Raw genomic sequence first — 11,163 nt, forward strand, 5'->3', positions numbered from 1 at the left:
GCAGATAGCAGATAAAAAAAAATATAAAAAAATCAAGTGCAAATACAAATACAAAAATAAGATGAGTAAAGAAAACGGGGTTCTTAATAATCACCCTTTATTAAATATATGAACACAGAAACCCACTGTTAACAGGTTAATGTCACTTTTCCCATTCCATGACTAATAAAATAATAGCACTTTACTCTCTGTAAAATGGCGTAATCCGCAGGGTGATGGACACGGAGGCTACACATTCTGCAGCGTCACGTCGTGTGTAGGACAACTCAAAGTATCGCACACGCACTTTCTCAGTTTATGGCCAGCAATATTCTAATGCTTAAGGACATTATGAAATTAAGATAAAGTCTGTAAAATGTTATGATTGTACTGTTACAATTAAATACAATAGTTGCAGAGTCTGCGATCTGAACACTGTTTACCTCAGAGCATCCGTTAACTGAATGAATTGAGAATATCACCTGAAAATCCGATAACATCAGCAATTTTCATTCAAGCAGCTGATTTCTGTAAATGAATGTAAAATTAAATGTATACTGCAGCACAGGGTGAAGTCATTTACGATGATTTGAGACAAATATAATGTAAATTTAAAACGATGTAAATGGCGCTCTGTGTCGCGGCAGGATTTTGAACAAGGTCCTGAGCCGTTGCTGGGTGCCGCGGACAGAGCCGAACGGCACCGCCGGTGTGTGTATAGAGATGTGTTCGAATTTTAAAGACGCTGGCGCTGCGCTTCTCGTCCAGAGAGGTCAGCCAGGTACTGGCGCTGCAGTATTTACGTGTCATGTTATCATAAGAGTCCTATTAATTTTAAACATTGTGGTTATCGGCAATACCGGTATATTGTCACACTCTAAATTAACACGATGTCGATATTTAATGCTTTGAATATCACGATTATCGTCAAAACCGGTATATGGCGACACCCCTATCCTGAAGTATCCCTTTAACTCCAGGCATATCAATAATAGGGAAGCATCTAAACTTCAGGCTCAGGTCAGTTTAGTTCTGGTTCTCAACAGCCCTATAAGCTTGTTTTAAAATCATCAGCATCAGAATTTTCTTACTCATTGGTGGTTATTTTAAGTTTAAATATAGTCATAACCAAAAATGATCTTATGGTAAATCAACTGTCCTCAAATGTTATTTCTAAAATAATATTTTAATGTTTTATTATAATATATATTATCCCAAATCAAACGCATGTGGCGAGATAAATAGTGTTTGTTCCCTTTCAAGAGGTCTCTTGTATTGCGTAAGCAGCTTACGCTATGGGAAAACGGCAAATTTTTAAAACACAGTGCAGCAGATGGGGTGGCATGGTTCACAAAATCCACGGTCCCACGCCTCCCGCTCTCCCCTCTCCTTTTCTCGAGCTGCACAAGAAAAAGTGCTGCGCACAAAGGATGCCAGAGCGGACGAATACGAGCAAGCACACGCCGGCCCAGTCCCCGCGTGCCTCGCTCTCAAACCCCCTCTCAGCGAGCGGCCAGTCTCGTCTCTTTTGGGGGATCAGACAAGGATGACGAGAAGGATGACAGCCTTTCTCACGCTGCATCCGAATGCGAGGAGTGGGCGGGCTCCATGACCGGCCCCGCACCCTCAACACAAGCCAGCGCGAGTGACTTGAGAACCAGCCTTGATGCAGATCTTCTCCGTGTGCTGACTAAAGCCATTGAAGATCTCAGGCTCGAGTGGCTAGACGAATTATTCCTGCAGGAGCGCCGGCAGGCCCCTCAGCAGAGACCTGCTCCCTTCTTTCCCGACGTGCACAACGAGCTAACTAAGTCGCGGAAAGTGCCACATTCAGCTCGTCTAAAGCCTTCCATCTCCTAAACGCTCTCGACTGTAAACGGCGCTGTGGAGAAAGGGGAAGAGGCGATTCCTCCCCTCGGAAAAGCGGTGGCCGCACACCTTTGCCTGCCCACCGCTATGGGATGGAAAGCCAAAGTGACACATCCATCCAAATCTTGCCGCATCACTTCAGCTCTCGCTGGCCAAGCCGCTTCAGCACTTCACACCATGGCTGTCCTCCAAGTTTTTCAGGCCAAACTTCTCCGCTCGATGGACGAGTCTGGACCTGAACCGGAAGCTTTCAGGAACCTGCGCAGCGCCAAAGACCTGGCCCTGCGAGCCACCAAATCAACCTCCCAGGCGATTGGTAGGAGCATGGCGAAGTTGACGGTGCTTGAAAGTCATCTTTCGTTGAACTTACCAGAGATGAAGGTTGCAGACAGAGCAGCTTTTCTGGACTCCCCTATCTCCACCACCGGTCTGTTCGGCCCAGCAGTCAAGGCTTTCGCGGAACGTTACACTGAAGCTCAGAAAGCATCGCAGGCTATGTGTCACTTACTCCCTAAACGCTCCAGCTCTGCTTTGGGCCGCCATAAGAAGGCGCCTCAGCAGGTAAAGTCAGCGCCGCCGGTCTCCCAGCCCCGCCCAGCGGCTGAGGTCCAACCTCCAAAAAGCCTTTTACACATTTCCCAGTCCCCTCTTTAGTTCAGGCGACTGGAAATGTCAATATTGCAGTAAAGGAGTCTGTTCTGAAACATGCACACCTGCAAACAAATGCTGTTTTTACAGCGACTCAAATAAAGCATGAAAAAAGCACTTTTCTGTCTGTTCCCCCTCCGGCGTGGCTGGAGGTGTAATAAATGTAGGTTGTGTGCCCACTATAAAGTACGCTACTCTGCACATAAGCACTGTCCCCACAGTATCAGATTTCCCTCCGGCTCGCGCTGGAAGTGTGATAAATGTAGGCTGTGTGCCCACTATGAAGTACGCACCCCTGCACATAAACACTGTTCCCACAGTATCAGTTTTCCCTCCAGCTCGCGCTGGAGGTGTAATAAATGTATGCGGGCCAAGGCCTGGGTGGCCATCCCCGGTATATCAGAATGGGTGTTGAACATAATAAAACGAGGCTACTCGCTACAGTTTGCTCGCAGACCTCCACGCTTTCTAGCCGTGGTCGAGACAACAGTGAGAAGCGACATGGCTCAAGTCCTTGACACCGAAGTGTCGAAACTGTTAGCAAAAGGGACTGTAAAGCCAGTCCCTTTATCACAAAACAAGGCTTTTACAGTCGCTACTTCCTCGTTCCAAAGAAGGATGGCGGCCTCAGGCCCATCCTAGATCTCAGACACCTGAACAAAGCGCTTATGACGCACCCGTTCAGGATGCTGACAATCAAACAAATCCTCGCGCAGATTCGCCCAGGGGATTGGTTTTTCTCAGTGCTTATTTTCACATTCAGATAACGCCCCATCACAGGCCATTCTTGAGATTCGCTTTCGAGGGGCAGGCTTATCAGTACATGGTCCTATTGTTCGGCCTATCTCTAGCACCCCATACATTTACGAAGTGCGTGGGTGCAGCTCTCACCCCTCTGAGACAACAGGGTGTGCGAGTGTTAATCTACCTCGACGATTGGCTGATTATAGCTATCGTGCTTAGATCAGGGGATTAGATGATGTGCAAAGCGGCCTGATTGGTTCGCGCACTTGAGCCACCTCGCCATAGGTTCGTGCAGTTGCCGCAGCACAGCCAATGACCGCGCTAGACGCTGTGCTATGTGTCTGCTGTGCAGCTGCACTACGTTTTAAAAATTTGGCTTCAAGATCCTCGAGAAAAGGAATTTCCCCATAGTGTAAGCTACTTACGCAATACTCGTTCCCTCTTCTCAGGGAACCGAGGTTACGTTAAGCCGCGTTTCCACCGAAATTACCCGGAACAATTTGTCCCAGGAACTTTTTTTGCCCCAGACCGGTTGCTTTCTGCGTTTACACCTCGGTCTATAGTACCGGGAAGGTAAACTGCGTGCAACTGTAATCAGTTTTGAGCGCCACATTTATAATAAGTATGGAGGAGATTCAAACTGTGCTGCAGTTATGTATTGGTTTACTAACGAGGTAATTAACAAAACAAAATAGACGAGCACTGATACTAAAGCGTGTTCAGAAAGCTCGTATGCGTATAAAATTAGACAACGTATGTTATCAGTTATTGTGAGATGCCTGGGACGAACGCGCACAAATTTCCTCTTTCGCAAATATGCTTAAAAAAAGCCTGAACCCTGTCTATCAATCATAAATAGTGACAGTCTTGTAAATAGTTGTTTGTTACTAACCTCAAAGCGCTATTTCAATCCTGTTATAGTAAATTTGTAACATGGTTTGGAGTGCCTTGCAATAGATGACAATGTGTAAACATAATGACTTAATAATAAAAGCTGTGGCAGAAAAGAGACGAGCACTGATAAAGCGTGTTCAGTAAGCTCGTAATGCTAACGTTAGATATAAAATTTGTATGTTATCAGCTATTGCGGACATTGACCGTGAGATGGCTGGGACGACCGCGCAGAAAGTTTCCTCTTCCACAAATACCCTTAATAAAGCCTGAAACTCGTCGCCAGTCCACCAGTTTTTTTTAATTAAATTCCATATTTGCAGACAGACAACTCTTACTGCATGAAGCCACGACACGAACCGCAATAGATTTTTTAAAAAGGGAGGTTAAAAATAAATAAATGCTGCGTGGAGTCATCCAACCAAAATGCGGCGTGAACACAACCAATCAGCTTGTGCAGCGCACAAGTCCCACCCCTGAAAGTTCCTGAACTTTGAAAAAGTACTACCTCATGAGCAGGGACTATTGGAGGGGGAAATATTTACCCGGAACTTCATTTAGACCCTGGTTCCAGCCCAAAGTTCCTAGTTCCTGGGGAAAGTTCCTGCGGTGGAAACGCGGCTTTAGTAACTGAGTCGTTTCCTTAATCTATGAAGGTTAGATGGTTTAATATAGGGGTGGCTCGATACCACTTTTTCATGTCCGATACCGATACCGATAACACACAATTGAGTATCTGTCGATACCGATACAATACCATATATTTTTTTCTTAATTAAGCTGTTAATAACACATTTGTCAGGAGGATGCACTGCTTAACCTAGCCATCTAAAAAGCATCATGCTCAAACAGTGCAATAAATGTTCTATATAAGTAGCCCACAACATGACTCAGTTGTGCAATACTGCTGCTTAATTTTTATTAAAACAATTTTTAAACAGAACTTGTAGCAGCATTTTTAATTATTCAGCACCATTCAATTAATGAAATTTAAAGTGCAACTGTGCAAATAAACCAAAAATTATAATTCCAGTGCCAAAAACTGGATGTAACACAAAACTCTTATGTAGTCATAGGGCTGTACCCGACTATTCGAATATTCGTTCGGTGGGTTGGTATTCGATTTGAGAATTTGACATTCGAATATTCGTTTTTTTTTGTTTGTTTTTTTTTACACCTGGCATCCCCCTCGAAATGGTTCTCATTCGCGCTTGAATATGTTCAACACTATAAAATCTGACGAAATATAGATAGACACACGAGACGAGACACGTTCAGAATGAATAAACTTTGAATAAACTACAGAACAGCGCGAGTGGGAAGCGGCGCGCCTCACGCGGGCAGGGCTTATATGCTCCGAGAACTCTTTTTTACAACTATCTTATAAGGCCTAGCCATTTTTAATAGGATGGACAGTTGAAGGAACCCAACCTCGTTATTTGATGCTTCTTGAGTTGGCCTACTAAAGTGTTCCTGCAACGGTAGTATTCTCTGGCTAGAGCGCAGAACAGCGGAGTTTGTAAGGACAGAAGTGCATGCCTGCGAGCTTGTATTTTGGGTTAAGCTGCGTTGCTTTGACATTGTGGAAAATAGAACAATAGAAACAAAATGTATTAAGCTTTTTACCCCTTATTATCAATCTAAATTAATCTCATTTTTAATTTAACTTAATTTCGTTTTTCTTTATTTAAATTCGTTTTTTTCTTTAATTAAATTTCGTTTTTCTTTATTTAAATTTCGTTTTTATTTATTTAAATCTACCCTTTACTGTGTCAGTAATTTGTTAGTCAGAAAAATATTAGACTACCTTATTAAAAGTATTGCTTAAGTTAACAGACCTGTGTGTGTGTGTGTGTGTGTGTGTGTGTGTGTGTGTGTGTGTGTGTGTGTGTGTGTGTGTGTGTGTTACGTGCGAGTGTATTTACTTTGTGTTGTTCATGGGGAAGATGCGTTTTATATCACTAGTGCAGTAATCCGTTCTCGGAGCATAAGCCGTGCCCGCGTGAGGCGCGCCGCTTCCTGCTCGCGCTGTTCTGTAGTTTATTAATTATGAACGTATCGCGTCTTATTTTAAATAACTCCACACAGCTGACATGATAACTTAATTGCTGAGAGGGCTTACCTCACTCACCTCTAGCTACCGTTCACGTGATGCCAGTGTTGCCAAGTCCGCGGTCTCTCCCACCCCGAAACGCGATTGGCTATTTTTAAGAAGCAATTGGACGGGATTTGTATGTGAAAATCTGGCAACGCTGCGTGACGCGTGTTGCTCATCTCTCTTTACGGCATGTCTCTCAGGTGTTGTTAAGCATTTGTATGACAATTTAGGACTAAGGGACGTGATCGTATCGGATCGGGTTATACTCCCGCGATTCATGCAATGTCCGATCCAGTGATTTTGGCCAGTATCGGACTAATACCGATACCGAATATCGGATCGGCGCACCCCTAGTTTAATATGGTTTCCGCCAGTAGAGGCGCTCGAGCAACCGAAGCAATGACACACATCCGAATCTAGGAGAAGAAGAGAAGTGAGCGAGGGAAGGGGACATAAACAGGAGAAGTGGAACACAGCCGTTCATTCTGCTCTAAATCTGCTGTTTTTCAGACTGTGAGTACATTCATTTGGTCATTTAATAGGAGAAATCGAAATTTAAACGACTAAACGAGTCTGTTCATTTAGTGAATCACTCAGAAATTAATCGAAATGAACTGACTGATGTTGTTCATACGCTCGTGAAACGTAAACTCGTTACTGACTGTTTTTCACATTCTGATTTGTGAAGATTATGAGTTGTGTTTTCATTTTATGTAATGAACAAATTAAACCTGGTAAACAGTTTTTAATGTAGGGGTGGGGATATAGGGAACTATCGCGGGGTAAAACACATGCTAGCAAATAAACTTTGTGTATTTACTAGTTGCCATATCAATACTGTCACTGTATAGAGAAGAAAATGCGCCAAAATGTAAAAATCTTTGTAACATATCACTGAACATTTATTTAACCATAGCAACAGTAAATTTCTTCAAAGTTAATTTTTCATCTCTGTCTTTTGTGTTTATTTAAAATTAGACAAATCTGATATTATTTTAATCTCTAATCTGTTATTTAACAAATTAGATAGTTCTTCAATGCTGATCTCGCCGGGTTTAAGTCTCAGTTGTGCGGCTGTGGGAAATGTTATAATAACACTGCGTTACAGTGTGCCCCTATTAGAGCTATGATACTCAATTCAATATTTTTATGAATTCTATTAAGAAACAATGAGAGCAAAGCCGAATAAAGACTGAAAGCCAATGTTCAGATTTTATTATTTATTATGTTTTGAATTATGCTGCATAGCTGTGTTTTGCGGTGTGTTTGTTGTAAAAAAATTCAAAAATCTAAATGTTTCTAAACAATGAGAGTTTAAATGCTGGGAAATATACCCATCTTCCCACAGGAGAAGAAGAAGCAAGCAGGAGGAATTACTCCAGGAGAAACTACTGACATACTATTGTAAAGATGGAGATTAAGGAAGAACCCTGCAGAATAAAAGATGAAGATACAGAGGAACAAATAGGTTGGTGTTTTCCTTCATTCTCTTTAATGACTGATGGGGAACATTAAGATGAAAACTCACAAATTCTCCTGAGACCCAGGCATAGACTTTATCCTCTGTAGAGGACATTATATTTTAGCGAATTTCTCTGAGATCTTCATAACTTGTCACAGTCCTGTAAAGAGCACATTCAGGGCTTTTCAGAGATACCAAATGTTTGGAGGTTTTACCATTACAATTTCAATCCTTGGTCTTTAAAAATGACTGACATTGACTGAATGATCAAATTTAGCACTCTTATGGAAATATGATAATATTTTGTGTGTCTGAGTTTATTTATACCAGAGTAATTTTCTAATTGTTTGTCATAAATAAACATCTCAACGTTATGGGGTTTCCAATCAGAATATGAACGAAATATTCAGAATATATTCAGAATATTATGAAACAGGGCACTGATCTCATACATGTCCTCTGTAGAGACAGCAGGACTTACAGCATGTTTATCAGGCATTCTGGGGAGACACAACAAGTGAAAAGGGAAAGAAATTTTAAGTTATTACTCCCTTTTTTTTTATTACATGTTGCCACAAGAACACATTCATATTCAAATTAAATAAGTTGTATAGAATGGGACTACACATTTATGGCAATTCTACACACATTGCATAAAGTAAAATAATCTGACAAACTAAATTCACAAAGAAATCTCTTCTATTTCTGGTTCTCGGGAGTATATAACAATACATCTAGAACTAGATACTAATAGACTCAGTGGTAAACTAGATTTGTGCTACATTAAAAATAATTTTTTGATTTCTTCGTTTCTCATTTTCCTTTGATTGAATTTGGGGAATTTATTATTTAATATGTTGATTTTAGACCCGATGGAAGTGAATAAAGACAAATGGCATCATTTTACTAATGAAGATGGAGAACTGACATATACAAATGAAGACAAACATCTGTTTGAAAAACCTCATCATTTCAAAAGTGAAGATGGAAATGCAGTCGTTTCACAGACTGAAGAGAATTTCACACAAAAACAAGCTGAACATTTTGGAGACAAAGAATTTTTCACCTGTTCTGAGTGTGGACTGTTTTACGTGCACAAATCAGACCTTAATAAACACATGAAATCTCACACTGGAGAAAATCTGTTCATGTGCTGTCAGTGTGGAAAGAGTTTCACACATATATCAACCCTTAACAGACACACGAGAGAACACACTGGAGAAAAAACATTCACCTGCTCTCAGTGTGGAAAGAGTTTCAGTCGCAAAGAGGACGTTAATGTGCACATGAGGATTCACACTGGAGAAAATCTGTTCAAATGCTGTCAGTGTGGAAAGAGTTTCACACGTAAATCAACCCTTAACAGACACACGAGAGAACACACTGGAGAAAAAACATTCACCTGCTCTCAGTGTGGAAAGAGTTTCAGTCGCAAAGAGGACGTTAATGTGCACATGAGGATTCACACGGGAGAAAATCTGTTCACCTGCTCTCAGTGTGGAAAGAGATTCAGTCGCAAAGGGGACGTTAATGTGCACATGAGGATTCACACTGGAGAGAGGCCTTATACATGCTCTCAGTGTGGAAATAGTTTCACATCCCAAAGCGTTCTCACCACTCATCTGCGCCGTCACTCTGGAGTGAGATCATTCAGCTGTGATCAGTGTGATAAAACATTTGTTTTGGCATCAAGCTTAAAAGCACACCTTAAAACTCATGCTGGTGTGAAGCCTCACTTTTGTTTTTTTTGTGGAAAGGGTTTTTCACAACTGCAGAATTTAAAATGGCACGAGAGTGTTCATACTGGTGTGAAACCTCATGTGTGCTCTGACTGTGGGAAGACCTTCACTACATCCAACAATTTAAAAACACACCAGAGAATTCATACTGGAGAGAAGCTGCACCAGTGCTCTTCATATGGGAAGAGTTTCACCCAATTATCTAGTCTACAGAAACATGAGAGAAACCGTTGCCAGACATTTTCTAATTAGCAAATGTTCATGTTCAGATCCATCACTTACAAGTAAATAATTTGACATTTAGATTAATCAAAAGCTGGATAATTTGCTAAAATTTGTAGTGAAGTTTGATTGTTTGACAAGGGGAACCTTTGGGGAAGGTCAAAACCTTTGGGTAAAACTGGCAACAATAGTCCATTAAATTATAATATATATTTCAAATAACTTGTTTTAGACGTATAGACATGATGCGTTAAGATATTAAAGACTTTTTTGCATTACAGCTTTAATAACAGCTTTAAGAGCTTAGCAGCTCTTTTGCCACTCAGTCCTGGGCATACCCTCTATATAAGCCCTGTGTTTTCACTCACTCTTTGTAAAGTCTTGTTAGTGTCACACTGCATTTCTGAGAGCCCTCCCTCTGGTTATCCGTGTTTTGGTTTTCATTTTCTGCTCTGATGTCTCTTTGTATTATCTGTCCTGTATTTTTGACCTGTTGCCTGTTTTATGGATTATGATTCCGAATTTCTGTAATAAACGACTGCAGTTGGATCCTCAACCAGTTTCAGAGTATTTTGTGACAAAAAGATCTAGATGTGAATAAATCGCTGGGTCCAGACCATATTGCTTCTCTTCTCTGTTTAATCTCTCCTTCAACCCAAAAATGAAAATTCTTCTCGTATTCCTTAACTCCAGGCATATCAATTATAAGGAAGCATCTAAACTTCAGCCTCAGGTCAGTTTAGTTCTGGTTCTCAACAGCCCTATAAGCTTGTTTTAAAATCATCAGCATCAGAATTTTCTTACTCATTGGTGGTTATTTTAAGTTTAAATATAGTCATAACCAAAAATGATCTTATGGTAAATCAACTGTCCTCAATAAATGTTATTTCTAATATAATATTTTAATGTTTATTATAATATATATTATCCCAAATCAAACGCATGTCGCGAGATAAATAGTGTGTGTTCCCTTTTAAGAGGTCACTTGTATTGGGTAAGCAGCTTACGCTATGGGAAAACTCCTTTTCTCGAGAATATTGAAGCCAAATTTTTGCTGCCACTGGCATCAGTTAAGCGAGTAGGCAATTTGCAAGCGCTTTTAGTAAGCGCTTTCTGCCTTGAATATGGGCCCAACGACTCCAGAGTCGTCCATAAGCCAAGGCATGGGTATGTTCCTAAAGTGCTCTCCGTTCAGAGTGCAGGTCATTTCGCTATCAGCCCTTCCCTCGCCAGAGGACGAAAGAGACGCAAATCTACTCTGCCCTGTCAGGGCTCTCAGAGTCTATTTGGAGCGTTCTGCCCCGTTCAGCCAGTCAGAACAGCTCTTCGTATGCTTTAGCAGCCGCACCAAAGGGCACAAAGCAAAGATTATCGCACTGGACAGTGGACGCTATCGTGCTGGCCTATGAGTCTAACTGCGCGTTCACACCAAACGCGAATAGCGCGTCAAATTCGCATCCACCGCGTCTAGTTGGACGCTTGAACATTTTGATTCGTGCGTCCAGAGCGAA

General features: G+C 41.5%; 3 protein-coding genes across 8 annotated transcripts in view; 2 read left to right on the forward strand and 1 right to left on the reverse strand.

Annotated features, from left to right (window-relative positions):
• LOC309478138 (uncharacterized protein) overlaps positions 1-10,208 on the forward strand; it is a 47,860-nt gene extending 37,652 nt beyond the window's left edge. For 2 of the 4 annotated variants that reach the window (XM_082141686.1, XM_082141687.1), the window contains exons 2-3: positions 7,578-7,697; positions 8,559-10,208. In XM_082141686.1, the coding sequence (XP_081997812.1) occupies positions 7,640-7,697; positions 8,559-9,682 (1,182 nt within the window). In that variant the 5' untranslated portion in view covers positions 7,578-7,639 and the 3' untranslated portion in view covers positions 9,683-10,208. Of the gene's footprint in view, positions 1-6,748; positions 7,698-8,558 lie in introns of those variants that run through there. The other 2 variants (XM_082141685.1, XM_082141684.1) reach the window with 2 other exon arrangements.
• LOC309478174 (uncharacterized protein) overlaps positions 1-11,163 on the reverse strand; it is a 253,102-nt gene that overhangs the window by 52,041 nt on the left and 189,898 nt on the right. The gene's annotated exons all lie outside the window — the stretch shown is intronic.
• LOC309478144 (uncharacterized protein) overlaps positions 4,802-11,163 on the forward strand; it is a 105,984-nt gene continuing 99,622 nt past the window's right edge. The window contains exon 1 of one of the 3 annotated variants that reach the window (XM_082141703.1): positions 4,802-6,742. The gene's annotated coding sequence lies outside the window, so the exon portion shown is untranslated. The remainder of the gene's footprint in view (positions 6,743-11,163) is intronic. The other 2 variants (XM_082141700.1, XM_082141701.1) reach the window with 2 other exon arrangements.

Source organism: Leuciscus leuciscus (assembly GCF_965113295.1).
Source record: "Leuciscus leuciscus genome assembly, chromosome: 16".
Classification (NCBI taxonomy): domain Eukaryota; kingdom Metazoa; phylum Chordata; class Actinopteri; order Cypriniformes; family Leuciscidae; genus Leuciscus; species Leuciscus leuciscus.